Below are 22,491 nucleotides of genomic sequence, written 5' to 3' on the forward strand. Positions count from 1 at the left end.
CTTATTTTTGTTCAGTGTTTTATCAAGCTTTACCTGAAGCGCTTTGTATTTTTCCTCCATGCCTTGGAGTTTGCGCTGCTTCATGTCCTGTTGATCTTTTTCATGGAGGAGCTCTTTAATTTTTTGCAGAGCTTCATTAAGCTTGATTTGCAAGCCTTTGTTGTGTTTCTCCATGTCCTGAAGCTTGAAATCCATTTCCTTCTGTTTTATCTCCTGTAGCCTTTTTTCTTGAAGAAACTCTTCATTTGTGTGCGGTCTTTCATCAAGCTTTACCTGCAGCGCTCTGTATTTCTCCTCCATGTCTTGGAGTTGGCACTGCAAGTCTCTCTGGTTTATTTTCAGGTGTTCGTTCTCTTCAAGGATTTCTTTATTCTTTTGCAGAGCTTCATCAAGCATTACTTGCAAGCCTTCGTTGTGTTTCTCGATGTTCTGAAGCTTGCAATCCAGATGTTTCTGTTTCACGTCTTGCTGTTCTTTCTCTTGAAGGAAATCTTTATTTCTCTGCAGTGCTTTATCAAGTTTTATTTTCAGCGCTGTGTATTTTTCCTGCACGTCTTCAAGCTTGCAGTCCATCTGTTTCTGTTTAATTTCTTGTTGCTTTTGTTCCTGAAGCAACTCCTTATTTTTGTTCAGTGTTTTATCAAGCTTTACCTGAAGCGCTTTGTATTTTTCCTCCATGCCTTGGAGTTTGCACTGCTTCATGTCCTGTTGATCTTTTTCATGGAGGAGCTCTTTATTTTTTTGCAGAGCTTCATTAAGCTTGATTTGCAAGCCTTTGTTGTGTTTCTCCATGTCCTGAAGCTTGAAATCCATTTCCTTCTGTTTTATCTCCTGTAGTCTTTTTTCTTGAAGAAACTCTTCATTTGTGTGCGGTCTTTCATCAAGCTTTACCTGCAGCGCTCTGTTTTTCTCCTCCATGTCTTGGAGTTGGCACTGCAAGTCTCTCTGGTTTATTTTCAGGTGTTCGTTCTCTTCAAGGATTTCTTTATCTATTTTTCTCTGAGACATGTTTGAATCTTTAAACTGTCACTCTCAAAAGGATCCAAATGTTTTAAAAGATTTCTCTGGCGAATGTTTGAACGCTACGAACATAAATGCTGCAAATAACGGACTAAAAGTGGTTGTGTCTCACCCCTGTTTAAGTATTCTTTAGGATCAAAGGACAAAGTGGTCATAAGATTCTAAACGTGTCATAGTTGCCAACAGATGGCGGCAGTTTTTTTGCATTTGAAAATAAACACTGGGCTGATTTTAACACCATTACAAGAAGTGTTGTTAATCATTCTTTTTAAATCATGATCAGGTTACCACAAATTGTTTTTTCATTTAGTAGAACTCAAAATGTTTGTCAGTGGGTAAACAATTCATAATGCACCTTCAGGAACATCAAGTTATTCTTAGTACTGCATACTTGCAATGAATAAGTTGTCCTAACAGTCATCTTAAGTAAACTTTACTCAATTTTTTGGAGGTAACGAGTTTACATAGTTTTTTGAGTTCTGGGAACAAAATAGATTTTACAGTGCAGTAGTTTGAACATTTATAATAACATTTCTACACACTGGAACAAACCTGTCTCCTTTTCTAGAACTGTTGCTAACACTTATGAGATGAAAATGAATCTTCCATCGTGAAGATAGAGAGTGACAAATGTTACTTTTCTTTTTTTGTTTATATCTAAACTTTAAAAACAAAATAGGAAACTGTTGAAATTACCTGGACTACCTCAGCCCAGGTGATGTAACATTAGCAGACAGAGGGTTTGATGTTGCAGAATCTTTGGAGCTGTACCATGCTGAACTGAAGAGCCCAGCCTTCACCAAAAGGAAGAACTAACTGGTGTTATGTGTCAAATTAACTGACATGTTAGGTGGTGGAGTACCCACTGCATTATATATATATATCATCTCTTTTTTTATAATAAATAATCAAAAACTTTATTTAAACTAAGATTTTAAAAAAATATGTGCAGTGATTGATGTGCTCTCAGCCATGTGCTTCAATCCACACACAAATACAAAACAATCTGACCACACGTACAACTGTTTCACAAACTCTATAAAACATTCACACTCCAATGGATGCATCAGAAAGCAACTTGGGATTACGATCTTGTCCAAGGATATTTCGCCTTCAGACTGGAGCAGCCAGGGATCAAACCAGAAAACTTTCTGATCAAAAGCTGACTTGTGCTAAATCCTGAACGGCAGCCACCCCATTTTAGCCAGCCAAGATTAAATGGCACATTCTTTAATTACAGAGTTAGGGATTGTTACATGGAACTCAAAAGAAATGTTGAACCCATCTCGTGTCCTGTGTCTTCTAAAGCTGTCTGTACTTTTACAGACAAAAGTTCATCAGCAAACAGTTTGTAGGCCTCTAATTATCAGGCTGTACTCAAGCGCTTGAATTCAACCTAAAAGCTGTGCTGTCATACAGAACCAAGTACCCTCCGCGGAAACTATAGCTAATGTCACAACTGGATCTGATGAGACAGCTATGATTTCTGGACTCGAAGTAAATAATCTTGAATCAATTTATACAACATCAGTTTGTTTGTTTTGCTTTCATAACAAATAGCTTGAGCCATTAAAAAAAAGAAAGAAAGTATCATCAAGAGAAAGACAATAAGCTGCCTGGTTTGTTCGAAATACACCGCAGTATAATATTATATCACATTTTTTATCTCTAGTTTTTCGTGTCCAGTTATTTACAAATGAATACTGTGTAATGCTTGTGTAAGTGAAAACCTGTCCGGCTACCTTGATCAGATTTTTACTGCACTACAAACTTCTAGTATGATTAAAAAGAACAAAGAAGACACAATGAATATAAACAGAATATAATGCTTTTCACTTAAAAGTAAATACTGCCCAGAGAGTGAACTACTGTGGTGGAGTGCTTCTGGTTTACGATATAATATGGTTTACACGTGAGCCTTGAATTCCAGTTTATGAAATGGCTCTTGCTGATCATGCAAATACCTCTCTGCCCTGTCCTCACTTTCTTATATCTTTGTTCCATGAAGTTGGGACATATTAATGATATGTTTTCCTGTAAAATTCAGTAACTCTTCCTTTAGCTAACAGTTCCAATGTGTGTCAAAGTGTACAGGTCCTTCTCAAAAAATTAGCATATTGTGATAAAGTTAATTATTTTCTGTAATGTACTGATAAACATTAAACTTTCATATATTTTAGATTCATTACACACAACTGAAGTAGTTCAAGCCTTTCATTGTTTTAATGATGATGATTTTGGCAGCTCATGAAAACCCAAAATTCCTATCTCAAAAAATTAGCATATCATGAAAAGGTTCTCTAAACGAGCTATTAACCTAATCATCTGAATCAACGAATTAACTCTAAACACCTGCAAAAGATTCCTGAGGCTTTTAAAAACTCGCAGCCTGGTTCATTACTCAAAACCGCAATCATGGGTAAGACTGCCGACCTGACTGCTGTCCAGAAGGCCATCATTGACGCCCTCAAGCAGGAGGGTAAGACACAGAAAGAAATGTCTGAACGAATAGGCTGTTCCCAGAGTGCTGTATCAAGGCACCTCAGTGGGAAGTCTGTGGGAAGGAAAAAGTGTGGCAGAAAACACTGCACAACGAGAAGAGGTGACCGGACCCTGAGGAAGATTGTGGAGAAGGACTGATTCCAGACCTTGGGGGACCTGCGGAAGCAGTGGACTGAGTCTGGAGTAGAAACATCCAGAGCCACCGTGTACAGGAGTGTGCAGGAAATGGGATACAGGTGCCGCATTCCCCAGGTCAAGCCACTTTTGAACCAGAAACAGCGGCAGAAGCGCCTGACCTGGGCTACAGAGAAGCAGCACTGGACTGTTGCTCAGTGGTACTTTTTTTGGATGAAAGCAACTTTTGCATGTCATTCGGAAATCAAGGTGCCAGAGTCTGGAGGAAGACTGGGGAGAGGGAAATGCCAAAATGCCTGAAGTCCAGTGTCAAGTACCCACAGTCAGTGATGGTCTGGGGTGCCATGTCAGCTGCTGGTGTTGGTCCACTGTGTTTTATCAAGGGCAGGGTCAATGCAGCTAGCTATCAGGAGATTTTGGAGCACTTCATGCTTCCATCTGCTGAAAAGCTTTATGGAGATGAAGATTTCATTTTTCAGCACGACCTGGCACCTGCTCACAGTGCCAAAACCACTGGTAAATGGTTTACTGACCATGGTATTACTGTGCTCAATTGGCCTGCCAACTCTCCTGACCTGAACCCCATAGAGAATTTGTGGGATATTGTGAAGAGAAAGTTGAGAGACACAAGACCCAACACTCTGGATGAGCTTAAGACCGCTATTCGAAGCATCCTTGGCCTCCATAACACCTCAGCAGTGCCACAGGCTGATTGCCTCCATGCCACGCCGCATTGAAGCAGTCATTTCTGCAAAAGGATTCCCGACCAAGTATTGAGTGCATAACTGAACATAATTATTTGAAGGTTGACTTTTTTTGTATTAAAAACACTTTTCTTTTATTGGTCGGATGAAATATGCAAATTTTTTGAGATAGGAATTTTGGGTTTTCATGAGCTGTATGCCAAAATCATCAATATTAAAACAATGAAAGGCTTGAACTACTTCAGTTGTGTGTAATGAATCTAAAATATATGAAAGTCTAATCTTTATCAGTACATTACAGAAAATAATGAACTTTATCACAATATGCTAATTTTTTGAGAAGGACCTGTATAGCAACAGCTTGTTTGTTTGCTCATTTTTGTTGAGCTATTTGAAACATTGCTTTCGAAATCAACTTGCTCTTTTAATTCTTGCTCCTCTGCACTAGAGCGAGCTAAACGAGGAAGTACCAAGACATCAATTTTATTGAGAAAGTAAAGCATCAGCTGGAAGGTCCGCCGGGCTGTGGAATATGAAAAAAGAACTTGCTTGATAGTATTTTGTATTAAATTGCATATCACATTTAAGTACCTAATAATTAAAGATGCCCACTTTAAAGACTGCCTATTTTATGACAGGCTGAAAACATATTGTCATATCTTCTACAGGAAGGTTATGCTTTTTTGTTCCTCATCATGAAATGTATTTAATTATTAACATGGATTATTGATATCGGTAATTTATGATTTAATATCGCTCAGCTACTTAACAACTCTAAAAACTTTTTTTCCTTCCTGGTGGTGCACTGACTGCCCTCCATAGGTCCACACGTCTGATTGAAATTGCAGTTCTTGCTTCATTTTCTTCTCTGTGTCTTTCTGCTGTGGAATATTCCACTGCCTTCCTCTCCGCGCTCTGCCTGCTGGTGTTAATGACTGGTTGCAGAAACGAAACAAAGCAGCAGCCAGTGTGACTCACACCAGGCTCTAGTGGCATAATGTGAAGAGCTCATCTAAGTACATTTCAATATGATGGAAATCAGCAGCTTCCCAACGCAGCTCTGCTCACACAGATAAGCTCTTCTTGCTTGCACAGATGAGCCTGCTGCAGACTAAAAATGGACACTCGATTGGCAAAATAAGAGTTCACAGAGATCAATATCTAATTATAGCCCTAAAAGATGGTATTCAATGATGACAATGTGTTGTGTGGCCAAGGCAGTTTAGTTTATAAAAGTGGCAGCTCCTTAATATGATTCTGAGAACAAGACCATTTGAAAAAAGGTTGTATAAAATCTCTTTCCATTTGAAGGTGTTTTTAAATTTGAGGGAGTGCTTTGCATGTGAAACTGTTCAGTCAGTTTAAGTGACAACTGTGAGAGTGTGACTGTGAAATGTAGCAGCAGCCAGATGCAGTGTCATTGTATTTATTCAAGTGCACTCTTATTCGTCACTTCTCGCCCATCTCCCTTCTTTCAGTGTAGCAGTTTGAGTTGCCATTACCTCCTAAAATGAAAAGACTTTCAGCACAGTCTGTACCTGTGCTGCTTTTGTCCCTTGCTAGTATCCATGAACTGACCTCTTGTTCCATCTTTCCCTTGTGCTTCTCAGACCTGATCCAGGCCACCCAAGAAACCAACGTGAACGTCCCTCAGATGGCCGACACGCTGATAGAGAGGGCTGGCAATGCCAGCTGGGTGGTGGTTTTCAAAGCCCTGATCACCACACACCACCTTATGGTGCATGGCAATGAGGTGAGATCACAATACACGCAAACTTAGTTTCCACTTTGAGTCTTTTTGTGGCCATTAATGTAGGTTTAGCCCCCCCGCAGACACAACAGAGGCCTGTAGTTGTTCAGGAATAGCCTTGTTTATGTAGGTTTGGTTTTGATCTCAGTTCATCCAGCAATATAAAGACATAACAACAGGTAAAATCTGCAGCAGTTATGTTTTTCCCTGCGAAAATGTAACCAGAAAAGATGAATCAGTAGTTTTCTTATTTCTGCCAGCCTAGTGAACTGATATTTTCATTTTTTGTGTGTGTGAATAGTTTTAAACTTTAGGTGTGAATCTAAATATTGATCCACTCCAGAGAAAAAGATGCACAGTGCATGCAGTACTTTCTGTCAGCTCTATAAGGTGTCTATAGGCCTCAAGTGGCCAAAATAAATGGAAGTTCAAATCTCTTTAAGGGGAACTGAAAGAGAAAATGGGATTTTACAGGTTTAACACAGATGAAAGTTACAGTCAAGGGAGTAACATTGTGAAAAAAAACTGCACAGAGGCAATGAAAATCTGTTTGTCACCGTATATGTTCAGACAGACGAAAAGCTCTGTGAATATGAGGATGAATTGGCTCGGTAAATATAATGTTTGGCTTTTTTGTGCTGTCGAGTCATCCAGATACCACTATTGTCCATTATTATTGTCATGTGTACATATCTCTGTGAATATCGACGGCCTGCATAAAGTTTAGTTTGTGCTTTTCTTTGTATTTATATGAGGCGGTAGAGCTTGATAGGTGTTAGACTTCTACCTGCTCTTTGGACTTAATACATTTATTTACACCACCATGAGTTTGTGTATGTCTGACGCCAAAAATCATTGCTGTATTTTGTTTTGTGCTTAATTTTTATTTGTTTGTTGGAAATGTAACTATCAGTGAGAGCACTAGCATTTCTTCACCTATGGCCGTGGATGTCCCTACTCCCGACCATAAAGAAAGAGAAACAGCAAAACATAATCCCATTCATTCAATGGCAGTTGTGCTTTAGCCGAGGGACTGGCCTGGCCCTGACCCCCTGACCCAAATGTTGTCCTGATACATGAAGAAAGCCGAAGGCTCTGATGGGGAACTCGTAGAAATAAACAGCAGATGACACAAAGCAGAGAGAGAAATACTGATACACAAATATTCTTCAGAAAAGCAAACACACTGTGGCTAATTGGGGAATAAGCCATTACTTTCTCTGCCCTAACGTTTCCTATTTATTATTATGAGGTAGGGGAGTGCATTTCCCGGCATGAGCTGACAGGAAGCAGATGAGATTTAGCAACAGGAAGATAACAGCATTGACCCTTGCAGTCCCCACAGCAGGTGTCAGAGGAAAGGACAAGTGTAATTGCTTTACCATGGGCCACAATGGGATGCTGTGGCACTGCACATGCATCTTTTAATAATGGATCTCAGTGTGTACATAATGTCACTTCTTTAAATTATAGTTTCAGGAACAGAAAAGCCCCCCAAAATCCCTAAAACCCAAACCAAAACAAAAATCTTTGTTTACTTGAGGACTAGATTATTTGTTGGGTAAAATATTGCTTTTTCTGCACATTTACAGCATTTTAGAAAGCCTTTCTGAGCAGATTTCTCTTTATTACATGAAACTTTATTTCCCAGCACTCTCCTTGATATTCACACCCTCCCACTCATAAAGCTGCAGCACTGCTCCTTCAATGCTGATTTTCTGTTCAAGAAAATCAAAAAAGTATAGAGTCACACCTTTTATGTCTATTCTCCACAATGGGTTCAGAGGGCCTTACTGTATCTGTACCGAACAGCTCCTTAGAGATTCAACCATCTGTTTAAAAATGATAATCAGCTATAGAATTAACAGCGAATATGCCATGTGTTCATTACTGAAGTCTCTTAGGATGATTCGCTAACCTTGTGTGTGCATCTTTTCCTGCAGAGATTCCTCCAGTTCCTGGCATCTAGAAACACCTTGTTCAACCTCAGCAACTTCCTGGACAGAACTGGCTCCCATGGTGCGTGGCGTTCCCTTCCCTCTGTCCAATTTCTGACACACCTGCCCATGTTCCCTAACTTTAAGTAATCCTGGATCCCACCACTAATTGATTCAGCCCATTTCTGCATCTCTATTAGCTCAGTTTAGGATATTTGAAGATACAAAAGCAGAACAAACTTGAATTTTAAAAGCAAGCAGCTGCAACACTTCCACTAATCCCTGTTCCTTTCAGTCAATTTTGTTCCAGTCAAGTTATTTCTGTCTTTTTGTGATGAATTGTAGGTCCAAAAGCTGTTCTTATGAGCATTTTAACTGCTAGTTGAACTACATAATGTGGAAAGCCATTTTTAAGACTATTTAAAATCTAAATTAGTTTAACAGGAGGATTATGGTAATCTGGGTTTACTGAGGTAAGCACTGTTATGGTGATTCTACACTGACAAAATCCCCATTAAATCTATCCCTTTAAAAGTGGTTTAGGAAGGTTAAGTCAGAAGCTCTGTACTGCTCTTTTGGTTAGCTGTCTTTACTTGTAATCAAAATGAGACTAGCTTTCATACTTTTAGTCCTTAACAGAGTACAGCTCATCAGCTGCTGACACTAGCTCATATTCTTTGTAGTACAAATACAAGGTTTAGCTTTAGATTGCGATAACTCTATATAAAGCTAAAGCTAAGTGCTAAGTTTAGCGTAGCATAACTAACGGCACAAGCTTTGTAAAACTAAAACTGGTCATTTGTACACATTTTGTATCATTTTGTTTGTTATTAGAGATGAAATATAATTACATAAGAGATAAAAACTTACATGCATCCAATTTCTATAAAACCATAAAAAAATACAAATATTCAACTGCAAATCACATGAAGAGGAAATGGAAAAGTAAATGAACTGATTAAAAAAAAAAACGTAAAGTGAAACAAAACAGAACAATTTCAAACCAAAAAGTTTTTCCATGTTATGATTTACACAATATAGGCCCACAGCTTCTCCAGCACACACCCTGCTCCTTGAAATATTTAAGTGCTGGGGTTATGGAGCTAGGTATGCCCCGCTTAGATCTTAAATGCCCTTTTAATGTTAGAGCTAATTTTAAGACTTGTTTAACTCTGTATATTGAAATAAGCATTATTTATAGGCCAAAGGCAGACTTGACTTTCCCTGGATCATCTTTATTAAACATTAAATCTGTGACTTGGCTAACCAGGCCACAGTCAGAAGCTTTTATTTAAGTATTTTCCATAGAAGCCTATGTGAGGCCTACCACTTGTCATTAGTTTTAACAAGATACCTCCGCCCTATTATGAGTAGATTTGGAATCATAAGCCCCTTAAGAGATCAGTTGTCCTTCTTTTTGAAACACATATAACACATATATATGTGTTTGAAACACATATATATGTTAAATAATGTTGTAATTGCTAAATTTTACAGTCATGCTAACTTTTCCTCGCTGTTTACAGCCATTATGCTAGCCTAAGCTAAAATCTCTTAGCTTCACTTTTATAATTTGCATACAGACATGTAGGTTGAATGAAGATTGAAGCGACAGGCATTTAGCTAATTCTAGCATAACTGGAAGTGTGTGGAAAAAGCTAGTCTGACTTTGGTGTCATTTTTGATATATACAACCTTTCAACACTTTGCTAATGTCTTTCTTGCACTGGGAGCTGTGCATGTGGATGCTTATGCGTATTTTGTCCTCAGGCCTCGACATGTCCACATTTATCAGACGCTACAGCCGCTATCTCAACGAGAAGGCCTTCGCCTACAGACAGATGTCTTTTGACTTTGGCCGTGTCAAGAAAGGGTGCAGTATCTATTTCTCTTTCTCATATGGCCTTGCTGCATGATTAATTCAGCTCTGTTATTGATTTTTCATCTTTTAACATGCTTTTCTTACCCAAGATCAGAAATATACACCTTATGCAAGTCGCTGTCCATATCAGTCAGAATAGCACATATCCCAAAGCCACAAAGGTCATGTTTATGAGTAGGATTGGCTCCATCACCTCCAGCCTGGCACTGAACCACGTGCATTGCTTTACTGGCATGTAGAGATGAATACAGAGAGGGGTAACACTCATGCTTATGGATGCGACTGCTCTATTTAGCTGGCAGTCACAAGGTCCCTCTAGCTAGATAAACTGGCACTGAGAAATAGACTTCAGAATAAAGACAAAATACAGATGAGACACAGTGGCGGATACTTGTGTGTGACAGGTTCAGAGGCTGGATTCATTTCAGTGGTTAGTAGACCATGTCTTCCCCAATAATCAAGGGAGTGGGGTTTGTTCATAGTAGCTTTCTCCCCAGGCTCTTTTTTACAGAGCTGCTGCTTAAACCTCACAATTTCCATTTCTTTCTGTCTCAGAGCTGAGGGTGTGATGAGGACCATGTCAGTAGAGAAGCTGCTGAAAGGAATGCCTACTCTGCAGAGCCAGATCGACGCACTGCTGGAATTTGATGTGAGTGACACTCGCTAATAGGCGACAATGTCACACTGCAAGGCATCCTGACATTGCCCTAGAGATACTGAACAGCTTTAACAAAACTGTGTACTGTAGCAGCATCTATGAAGAAGTGATACATGATATCAGGCCACATTGTTTGGAGTCATAGTTTAGCTTTACGTCTAACATTAGAAGGGTAAAGACCTACAAGATGACAACATGACCGCTACAAAACTGAACGTGGAGGTACATCCACTCGTACGGAACGAGTAAACCTGACTGTGTGCTGGGTAACTTGCCAGACCATTTTGAAGAAGGATATTAAACTTTTCTCAAGTATACATACTAATTTGACTATGTTAAATGAAGACGCTGATCATAGGAAACATTTTACGAAGATTTTGACTTCAGCTATATTTGTCCCCTCAGGTGCATCCAAAGGATCTCAACAATGGAGTGATAAATGCCTGCTTTCTCCTGCTCTTCAAAGATCTGATCAAGTTATATGCCTGCTATAATGACGGCATCATCAACCTGTTAGGTAAAGAGTCACCCCTGAACTTTATCTTTATGAGTCGGTATTTACGCCACTGTCCTGATGGGTGAGCAGATGGATTTCATTTCTAACACTACTCCTGAAAGAAAAAATGGGTGGCAAATACTTTTTGTCTGTGGAAACGGTTGGATATGTATACCGCAAAGTAATAGGAAAAGCTTTGGGTGAAATTCAGGGGGATAGGGTGTCACATTTCAACCTCTTTTCTTTCTAGAAAAATTTTTTCAAATGAAGAGAAGCCAGTGTAAAGATGGGCTTGAGATCTACAAGCGGTTCCTGACAAGAATGACTCGAGTTTCCGAATTCTTCAAAATTGCTGAGGTAACCTTCTGAGCAGCAGGTGTCACTGATTGGCTGGGAGCTGAAGTAAATTCTGGCAGTTGTTGTCTTACCTCTTGCTGTTTTCTTTTAAAGGAAGTGGGAATAGACAAAAATGACATACCTGAGCTTACTAAGGTAAGACTGTCAAATTTGGGTTTTGGGCCATTTTGGGAGATATAATATTCTTTTAGACTACAAGCTAACAGACTAACTAACAGTGGTGTGGTCTTTCTAACTATATTGCATGTAATATGAATGTCTAAAGCTACTATTTGTTTTTTCTGCTGTGTCCACCACAACTGCTCCCACTTGACAACAATCAGAAATTCACAAACAGGAACCACACAACCGCCACACAACCAATAAGCTGTGTTCATTTGTTGATTGACGGTCCCCGTGGCTCCCCTTCTCTTTTTACTTTCAGAGATGCAGATCGATCATTCGGGCTGAGAGTGTGAGTAGTTAGCAGTGCACAGAGCTAGCTTTGGGAGCAAGCAGCTTAGGGAAAGTAGTCATTTAAACTCTCGTTGAGTGCACTGAATTGAAGCACACTGCACAGTGAGTGCAGACCCAGCAGACATACACCAGGCGCTCTGACAAAGTGGGATGATGTGACTAGCCAGCTGGATGAAAGCTAGGACATGCTGAGCAATGCTGCTGATCAGGTGGCTGATTTTAGCACAGCTAGCTTTCATTCAACAACTGTATAAAACAGCAGATTGTTATCCTCAGAATGTGCTGCAGTTTCCATGACAGCTATAGGGTCACATGATAAATTTTTCCTAATCTGATTCCGGATTTATTTATAATAAGCAATCCCCAGGATGAGAAACCTAATTTTCCAGCTGTTTCCTGAATCAGTTGCAGTTTTTAAAGCTCTGTTCTGCTGTGGAAACTCTGTGGCTAAGGTTGTTCCTTTCAGACATGGCAGCCTTGCATGAAAAGTGTGCTGTAGTGCTGTCTGAAGCTTGTTAGGTCATTGCTGAGCAAGTTGCAAAAAAACATTTGAACTGAAACAGAACACCTTTTTCTGGAGATACAGGTTGGATGGCTGTGAAATATATCAGCTCACATAAGAGTTAAAAGAAGTTATCGTGTTAGCTTTAACCTTCTGTTTCTGCATTTCAGGTACTGTCTGTTTACATAAAGTTAGCTGAGAATTTCAAAACCAGTGTCATGTCTGTGTGCTAAAAATGAGGGGTTTCCTATGTGCGTCTTCTCATTCCTAGAAACATGGAATTAAATTAGTTTTACTATTTTTAATAAAGACAAAAAAGAGCAGGTTATGTTTTTTCTGGTGAAATATTTAATGGATAGACCAGTATTTAGTCTAAGCTAAATAAGAACTTCCTAGCACTAGCTTCATATTTATCTAAACCTGAAACATCTTACACATGTCAATCATAAAAAAAAAATCTTCTTCATTAAATGTTTCAATGTTGTATTTTCCTCAGGTTTTTCCCTATTAATCTGTACACTATGTTACATTCTTCTATTGTCCCTCAATTAAAAATATAGTCAGTTATTTCTTTTAGTTTATTTAATAGAAAAACAGTGTTATTGTACTCATAAATATACATCAATTTGTGTGTAATTAGGTCACAAACTTATAATTAACTCAGGTAAAATACAAAGGAGTGTGCGTCAGTCTGTGCAAGCTGCCATGGTGTCCAGCCATCCTAAATACAGTGGCCGAGATGGACATCGTTGTTCCGCCAAGTCATGTTTTATTTATTTGGCCACATATATTGTACAGCAGAGGTGTAGAATAAGAGAACTCGTAGGTGTTCATTTAAAGGAAAGAGATGACATGACCGGCATCTGGATAAAATGTGATTCTCTTCAACCTTCAAACCTTGGAACACATGGAAATGTGCATAAACATATTTTTTCCCCTGATATTGTTGCAAGTACTGATTGTTGGCAGATTAGAGTTTTAACCCTCCTGTCTCTGGACAGCTGACAAGAGCTGGCTAAAAAACAACAACAGTTGGTTATAACTTAACATTGTGCCAACTAATGTTAGGCTCGAGTGTCTAAAAAAATCACACTTTCCCTCTAATAAACAGTTTGATTGCATTTGCACATCATATGAGATTTTTTTTTTTTTTTTTTGCTAAGTGTCCAAGTCCAACAATATTAGATCCACTCGAAATACAATTTTACTAATGTCGGCTAACAGCAGCTGGCAGCAGCTGAGAGAAACTAACACCATCTTACTGACTCATCGACTCCTATCACTAACATGGCAGCTAACAGCAGCTAACAGTGGCTAACAGCAGTGTTCACCAACAGAAAAGTTCAAGATATCCTCAACAACTCACCCCAGTATTGCTGCCATCAGTCAGAATTGAGCTTCTCTGTCTCATCGATTCACATCAGACCCCTTTCACAAAGTTTTATGGCTTCCTCCAGAGCAAATAAATGTAGAGACGTAGACGCATATTGCCAGCTGAGGTAAACAGCCGAGTGACAGCATACACTTGCTACAGATGATTGACGGCTAGAGTTGTTTTACCTATAGCGGCCGCAGTAGGAAGTTTTAGGAACTTAAATTGGGAGGGGTAAGAAAACAGAATTCAGTTGACTGCAATCTGCAATCTACTGGCCTCTAGTGGTAAATTTTACACAATAACTTATGAAGGAAGTGTGGGAAGCATATAAACATGGTTTTCTAGCAACATCTGGCCCCAACATGGCATGCTGATGTTCTGCTTATAGAGAAATTCTTTATTCTTTGCTTCCTTTGGGTTGGATTTCTTGACTTTTCTGACAATGCCATTCAGATGGTGGCCATATTGTAATATGAGGAAAATCTGATACAGAGTTAAGAGTCCAGACACTGACTGTTTATGATTGTTTCTGAGCAGGAGAAAAGAAAACTAAACAAATCTCTTTCTGTTATTTTGATAAAACAAGCTATAAATATTAAATGGTACTAGATCAGCTATCCAAACTGCCACAGTTTCCTTTACCAGCCACTGTTAAAAGCTATCAGCAATAAATTGCCATAACAGCATCACTGATCATTACAGACTAACCTACAGACAGTAAATTCTCTCAGAATATTGTGATAAAATGCAGTTGATGAGTGCAGGAGAAAAAACTATCAGTCTTACAGAGCCTTGAAACCTTTATTTCAGTACCTAATACAGATTTCTATTCTCATCCCTTCTAGGAGGATTTACATCAGCACAAACAAGACAGAATAATTTTAGCATTGACTAACTTGCTGTGTTGTTATGTCATCACTCATGCACACTTTGTTTTGTTGTTGTTGTTTTTGTTAGAGCAGCAAGTAGATGTAGAAATTATCCTTCCAGTGATGGCAGTGTCAGCCATACGTTCATACGTTATCCTGGAAGCTTTTTGCTATCACAGAGATTTGGTTCAGAAGCTTTTCGTATTGGCTTCCTAAAACGAGAGCCATTATTGCATTTGTCTAAGCTTTGCAATAATGGAGTTAAACAGTTAAAATGTCCTCTGCACAGAGAACAGTTTGTACTGAGTAGTGGGGACAGACACTTTAAAGTCCCAGGGTGATAATGATCTATCTATTCCTCTCAGTGTCAAGACAAAATTATCTGCCTTGTAAGTCTTCAGTTTTAAAAGGGAGCTATAAATAAACAGACCCAGAAAACTGTGCAGAGAATTAAAGAAAGTGTTATAGGAAGAACAAAAACCTTTGCTGAGATTCTTAAGAATTTTTCTAAATATCATACTATCCTTTTTACTGCACATCATTAGGCGATTATGTTGAGTTTAGCTTGATTGAGCATGCAGCTCCGCATCGTGGCTGTTATTAGCATGAAGATGCTTCTGTATCTGCTCTATTCTGAATGTGGTGTCCCGGCGCTTGTGTAACAATTATTGTTTATTGTCCATTTTAGTATGTATAATGCTATGAAAGCCTCCCCTTATTTCATCATCATTTACTTCCAAGAACCCAGTGATTTTTCTTTACACTTTGGCTGCTTTTTTACTCATTTTCAGTTCAGTCTTTGTACAGGATTTTTTTTTTTTTTTTTTAGTTATGTTTTGTTTTTTGTTTAGGCACTTAATACTGCTCCTTGAATCATTCAAGTATATAAAAAAAAATCCAACTTAAGGCATTGAATAGTGGTGTGTCCTCAGAAAGAAACAGTTTTCCATGATATATTTAGGCATTTTGTTACTAGCAGCTTTTACTAAAACAAAGTTTGTTCTTTAGTTGTATGAAAGCAACATAGTTTGACCAGCATAAGCATTCCTATTTTTACATCAACAAGCTGATTCCCAAAGAGCTATTAGCCAAGAACTTTATATATTATGATATTTTGATACCCTCAGACTTTAATTCACTATGTAATAGCAATGGGAAAGCGTCTGATTGTCAACAGCTTCACTTTTCAGTGTGACAGTGATCCCAAACACACTGCCAATGCAGTAAAACCATACCTGAAAAACAAATAATAAAAAACTATCAATCATGGATTGGTCTCCTCAGATTTAGGACCTCAGCCTTACTGAAGCAGCGTCAGATCATCTTGAAAGAGAACAGAACAATGAATGAGTGCTTAGATTCCATTAAGGTTGAGAACTTCCTCCAACTCCCAGCTCCCCATTGAATTCAGAGTCCACTTCAAGATTCTGGTACTGACTTATAGAGCTCTTCATGGACAAGCCCCTGCCTACATCATTGAACTTCTACAGCCCTATGTCCCTAGCAGGTCTCGTAGGTCAAGTAATCAGGGTCTACTTGTCATTCATCATACAAGCCTGAGAACTAAGGGAGACAGAGCTTTTGCCACTTTTGCTCCCAGACTGTGGAACTCTCTCCCACTGAGCTTAAGATCTCTGGACTCAGTAGCTTCTTGAAAAAAACCCAACTAAAACACATTGTTTTAAAATTGCATTTTGTTAACTGTTGTCTGTTTTGTTTTATACTTTGTTATTCTTGTGTGAAGCACTTTGTGATCTTTTATCTAGAAAGGTGCTATATAAATGAAGTTTTAATAAAGTTTACTTACTTACAAAAGACAGCCAACATCCAAAGAACAGCTTTGAATATGCTTCAAGAAACCTGGAGAACAATTGTGGAAGAAGGCATGCCTAAATCTGTGTCCACTGTGTGACAGAAGGTCAATTAAAATACTGTATATCAAAAACCAAAGATCATTTTACAATATTGTGAGGGTTAAAAAAGAAAAGAAAATGGATGTAAAGACCCAACAGACAACCAGCACAGAGCAGAGCTGTCTATTTGTGCCTGAATATATTTTATACATTATAAAAAATATATTTTGGATAGCAGCAGTTTCACATTTGTTATTTTTCCTTACTGGTTTGCATGTTTTTATCGTAAGAAATTTCCATTTCTAAAAAAGCAAACAAAAAACAAAACAAAAAGGAGAAGAAGCTAGCACTCCAAAAGAACATGTTTCTTTTATGGATTTAATTAAGTGCTGGACGAAGGAGCCAGTCAGGACATTTTGCAGCCCTAATGTGTTAAAACTCAAGTCACAGTTAAGGCAATGTGCCAGCCTAAGGTTCACTTTGGAGCGGTGCATTCAGAGATGTAGGAAAATGAAAATAGAGTGAGGTGTTCCAAGAGTCAGTGCTGCTGAGTCAATGTTGATTAGATTAGACAGAGAAAATAAAACTGAGCAGGGAGGACAATTATCAGAGCATCATGCAGGAATACGAGAAGGCAGAACAGCCATCAGGATATTAGCCAGTCTGCAGCCTATCAGCGTATTAGAAAAAAGGCACTTAAGTAATCTCCTCAGCTGCTGTCCTTCTATTTTATAGCCACCACGAAGAAGCCCTTGTTAAAGAGGCATTCGCACAATCCAAATGTGATCTATAAATTACCCTGTGCACCCTGGTCTGCTCTTATGCCTTTCTGTCTAACTGTACTCAACATGCTGTCTGTGTTTGAGTAATTAGCAGCCCCTCTCTGTGTATTTGTCTGCAGGCCCCCGAAAGCCTTCTGGCATCTCTGGAGACCCACCTCAACACTTTGGAGGGGAAGAAACCGTAAGTAGATCGAACAAAACACCAATTTAGTGGGTTTTTTTAACGCTTAACATCAACGTTTTTGCAGGGGTTTTGCTCATCTGTAGTAAAACTCACTAATACTTCTCCAACTTGTCATTTCTTCTTATCTTTACACAATTCAGAGAGGATAAGTAAGTAAACTCTGTGCATAAGAGTAGGACTTGTAAATGTTATTTCACCACCACCATTGTTTCCCCTTATTCATCAGTGTTTTGCCTTATTCAGGTTATACATTATTTTTATATTATTACTCAGTGATTGAATAGACACAGCGTCTGAATATCCTGCATCTTTCAGAATCATCATTTCATCATCAAATCATTTGGAGCGATGACAGGCCTTGCCTTTTCGCACATGTCATCACTAACCTAACACCTTTGTATCATCCTACTGTAGAGTCAGCCCCAACTTTTACAAAGCTTCAGTCACATGTCAGTCATTACTTTCTATGTGTAATGTCAAAATAAAAAAGCTTTGTTCAAGTGGCGCTGGGGCCAAGAAGCTGTAACTCATCAATGCAGCATATATCCATTAATTGAAGATGCTTGCTTAATGGATTTGCTTTGAAATGCTTCCTGCCTGAAAACGACAAAGGGATATTTAAGCCGTCACTTTGCCTCCTGTCTCAGTAGCAGCCATTAGCTTCCATTGTGTACAGCGTTAAACTCGTTAACTCATGTGCTGTTGTTGTTCTTGCAGGTCGCCCACAAAGGTAAGCTATGCTTCATGATAATCACAATGTAGCTATGATAACAGGACTCTGTATTTATGTGTGACAACTTTCAGAGTCAAAATACAGTTGAGAACTTGAATCAAGGGCTTCACCCTTACTAGTTTTTACTTTAGATGGGTAGTGATTTAGTTATTCATCTGTTTAGAAAGCTCGTGAATCACATTAGCTTACATGAATGAATATGTTGGTCATCATCTAACGGGGATTGTCCTCTGCGGCAGGATGCTACCGCTAACAATAGCATGCCGGCAGCAGCAGCACCTGCTGCGCCAGCCAAGCCCGCGCCTCCCGCTGCTCCCGGTGGGCCTCCAGCCCGCCCCGTGCCGCCTGCCAAGCCCCCTCCACCCTCTGTCACTCCCACTGCACCAGTCCCCACCACTGCCAGCAAGTAAGAATTACTCATCAATATAACAGATTGTTGTAACTTATCTGCATCAATACCACATTTTAAATGGATTCCTCTGTCAACACACCCTTACTGTCTTTTTTCCCCTGTGTTCAGTGCACTTGATGATGGGTTCCTCTTGGATCTAGATCCCATGTCCTCCTCATCAGCAGGGGGCACTGCAGGGGCTTCCTCCACAACTGGATGGGGAGGTAAGGTCATTTTGATATACCAAATGAAATGTTTGAAACTCCCGTCATTTTCTGATTTGAGTACAAGCTGATATTCCCACATTTTTAGGCACTAATTGTTTATTTAGCAGCTTTGATTGACTAACATTAGCTAAAATGTTAAAAAAAGGGGCCTTATAAATGAATGCCTACAAAGATATCATGCTAAATGTTGTTAGAGACAGGTCTGACCCCAGAGTAGTCCCACAACCCATTCAATCATGCTGCATTTCATTTACCTCGGAAGTTGGATGTCAGAGCCGGGACTGATGTCACTCCCAAGTTGGGTTCATTCAAGCAATAAAAGCAAAGAAAAGTAGGATTTGTTTTGCTTCTTCGGAGGTGGAGGCAGCCATACATAATTAGAAAGCAGCACAATAATAGTTTTTTTCTTGCACTTTAAATTAACGGTGCATCAAGTTCATAGATAGAGCTGGGTCAGTGCACTGTATATGGCTTATTTAACCAGTCACAAAGACACAGCAGTGGCAGCACAGATTAGAAGTTTTATTATCGTTTACATGCACTGGGGCCATTTTGGATTATGAAGTCGGAGTTGGCGGGGCTGCCCTAACTTTCTGAGTTGTGAGTAAGGGGATGATTCAGTTAAAAATGACTGACTGGGAATTTTGGAACTTCTGACTTCTGATTTTAAATGTAATACAACATTAGTCCCAAAGATCAAGTGTTTTAGGGAAATTATGTTCGTCATATCAGATTGCTTGTCCAATACAGAACAATACAGACTCACATGACACTGTTTCAAGGCTGTATTTTGAATTCTTAGAATAGTCAGTGTAGCTCCTGATACAATGTTCAAATCAACTGGATTCATCATTTTCAGGCAAAAAGTCAGCATCCCTATAAGCTAATGATCCATGTAGGTAAACAATCAGATCCCTGGTATTATAGAGTGTTATGAATTAAACTGTGAGATCAGCTTTTTGTTTCTAACATACTCAGCTTATTTGCTTATATATCAGACAGATCAACATCAATCTTTTTCAATGTGAGAAAAACACAGAGGAAAGAAAATTTAGATCAGATCTTCTAGTTATGAATATAGATTTTTTTTCAATATAGCTTATAATTTTGGAAAGCTAACAAGATAATATATTTTAATTAGTATTTTACTCTTTTAAAGACAAAGATAGAATTTATTAAAAATATGAAATGGACAGAAGGGAAGATTCAATTAAACTGGAATCTAAACATTACAAAATAAGGAGATCAGAGACATTAACGAAACATAAAAAGCAGTAAATTTATTTTAGCATCAAACACAATTAGTTAGGAAAATCAAGTTTATTGGGTGTTATTGTCATGGAAACGGTTGTAACCACCACTTTGCCCAGCACGTCTTGGCTTCAGATATAACCCTTTGCTACTGCTGTGAGAAGTTTCTGCTAAAAGTTGTAGCTTATGTTAAACCAGACCTCCTGAAGTGTAAAGTACTGTGTATCTCATGTCCTACAGCCTTATGCCCAGCTCTTTAACATGCTGTTATGTTTAGTTTAACAGACTCACACTGTCACATTATGGTCGCTCAGCTGTGACAGGGGAGAGTTTTAGTGATATTTAATGACCTTAACTTAATGTACTTCAGTGAAAGAGCACATTTTACACACTTACATCAACTTCTTCAATAAATCTGTTGTTTTTTTAATGATTCAGTTACTAAACTACTCGCTGCCAGCTTTACTTTACATTATTTGCACCATTTTTCAAAGCACACAGTGTGGTGAGGTGACTGCTGAGTGATTTTTCTTGCCAAAATAGAATGAATGAAAACCAAGAAGGAGAAAGAAGAAACTGAACGGAAAAACCTGCCTGTATGCTTCGGCTGGCAGCAGCATCAGTTATTTATAGTTTGTAATAAATGTGCAGAAACAAACATAAAAAAACCTCTTTTATTCTTCTTAAACTTTTACTGAAAATCATTGGCTTTAACAGAAAGAGAAATGGGACTCTCCTCTTTAACATTGTGAAACTTCTTGTGGTTTTAATCGCAATTTTAACGATTTTTTTCCTACATGTCCTCTGATACCTTAACCATGGCTGTGGTCCAGCCTTAGCCTTTTTAAAGCCTCAGTTATATTAATGACCCTTTCACTCAATTGGATTTGCTTTTGTCCCATCTCTGCTTTTCTGGCTTTTCCTGTAAAAGGTTGGAAGCTCTCAAATTAACCAAAAAAAATCATTACTTGGAGCATCTGCATAATTTAAAAGTATATCTCTTTCTTAACTCAGTCATTCACTGTCTCTGACCTCTCTCTCTCTCTTTTTGTTTTGGTTTGTGCTGTCTTGAAGATCTCTTGGGTAAGTATTCTGTTGACAGCGTCGCCTGCAGTCGCCTGTTCAACTTGTCTCTCAACCTGCAGTTCTGAATTTTCTTTTTTCTTTTTGAACTTTTCACTCACTTTGACGTCTTTGACTCTGCCGTCTTGCTCCTTCTTCCCTATTTTCTCTCCTGCTGTTTCTTCCTCTCTTTTGGGGGTTGTGACTGGGTCGTGGCGTTTGGATTGCGGGGTTTATCGGCGTAGCGACTCCGGCCGCTACCGACGGAGCCTCTGAATCTCTCCTGGCAAAGAAAGAGTCTGCTGATGCCAATGCTGCGGCTGCTTCTGCCCCCGTGGCTGCCCCGCCCATAGCCCCTGCTCGTTCCACCACTGCTGCAGCTGCGCAGGCGCCCACCTCGCTGCCCATCTCTGCTCCTGCCTCCACCACCTCAGCCACAGACATCGACCTTTTCGGAGGTCAGTGTAGGTGGAGGGTAGGATGCAGACACGGCCTGCCTGCTTTTCTGCAACAAGTCCATTCATTGTTTAGTTACATAATGATAGATTTCCTTTGTTATGAAGCTTGGATTTACTTTTGGAAACACAGGAGTGCGATATCATAACCTGACAAAAAGCATGCAGGCTTTTGTCTCATCAGGTTAACCACTGAGCTTAAATGTTCTACATACTCTTTTTGATGCGAAAAACAACATCAAATGCATATTCTAACAGTAGGCAGATGAGAAATGCATTACCAAAGCTTTTAGAGGATAGAAATGTTGTTTAGCAGCACTCACAGCTCTTTTTGAAGAATGTTTCCTTAATCTAAATTAAGAATCTTTTTAACATATTTTTTTGATCTTTTCTCAAGTTGCAGCTTTATTTCCAAGCCTTATTTTATCTAATATAAAATACCAAAATTAAACTGATATTTCTTCATTCTACAGCTAGAAATGTTTGAGGGTTTGGGGGGGGGGGCTGTTGATGTACAGATGTACTTCATTTTTGGAAAAAAAATAATGCTTAGTGATGTGACTAAACATGTTTTTACGTCCTGCTTTGTGACTGCCATTCAAATACTGTTGTGCTGGCTTAGTGTCCAGCTATCAGGCATCATGTTTTTCACTCGGCGGGGGAAAAACCTTTACCATTTCAAATCCGCCCCCCAAAAATTAACCAGTACAGTACAGCATTATTTCATTCCCCTGCCGGAATGTGCAAAATCATGATGCATATATTTGAGATTTGTCAATTTGTGCTTTTTGTTATCGCCCTGAATTATTTTCTTCCTATGAGTTACTAACAGTTTCTTAAATATGCCAAGACGAAAACTGGCTGAGTGCTATTTAATGATAATTTGGCATATTAGTTAATACTAACAAAC

General features: G+C 38.9%; 1 protein-coding gene across 10 annotated transcripts in view; it reads left to right on the forward strand.

Annotated features, from left to right (window-relative positions):
* snap91a (synaptosome associated protein 91a) overlaps positions 1 to 22,491 on the forward strand; it is a 64,423-nt gene that overhangs the window by 24,894 nt on the left and 17,038 nt on the right. For 9 of the 10 annotated variants that reach the window (XM_040012875.1, XM_040012876.1, XM_040012878.1 and 6 more), the window contains 14 exons: positions 5,972 to 6,114; positions 8,055 to 8,130; positions 9,819 to 9,921; positions 10,486 to 10,579; positions 10,994 to 11,105; positions 11,335 to 11,441; positions 11,535 to 11,576; positions 17,398 to 17,459; positions 17,603 to 17,611; positions 18,180 to 18,192; positions 18,435 to 18,601; positions 18,716 to 18,810; positions 21,139 to 21,147; positions 21,372 to 21,584. In XM_040012875.1, the coding sequence (XP_039868809.1) occupies positions 5,972 to 6,114; positions 8,055 to 8,130; positions 9,819 to 9,921; positions 10,486 to 10,579; positions 10,994 to 11,105; positions 11,335 to 11,441; positions 11,535 to 11,576; positions 17,398 to 17,459; positions 17,603 to 17,611; positions 18,180 to 18,192; positions 18,435 to 18,601; positions 18,716 to 18,810; positions 21,139 to 21,147; positions 21,372 to 21,584 (1,245 nt within the window). The remainder of the gene's footprint in view (positions 1 to 5,971; positions 6,115 to 8,054; positions 8,131 to 9,818; positions 9,922 to 10,485; positions 10,580 to 10,993; positions 11,106 to 11,334; positions 11,442 to 11,534; positions 11,577 to 17,397; positions 17,460 to 17,602; positions 17,612 to 18,179; positions 18,193 to 18,434; positions 18,602 to 18,715; positions 18,811 to 21,138; positions 21,148 to 21,371; positions 21,585 to 22,491) is intronic. The other variant, XM_040012883.1, reaches the window with a different exon arrangement.

Source organism: Simochromis diagramma, unplaced genomic scaffold (genome assembly GCF_900408965.1).
Source record: "Simochromis diagramma unplaced genomic scaffold, fSimDia1.1 OVJJ01000618.1, whole genome shotgun sequence".
NCBI classification, from domain to species: Eukaryota; Metazoa; Chordata; class Actinopteri; order Cichliformes; family Cichlidae; genus Simochromis; species Simochromis diagramma.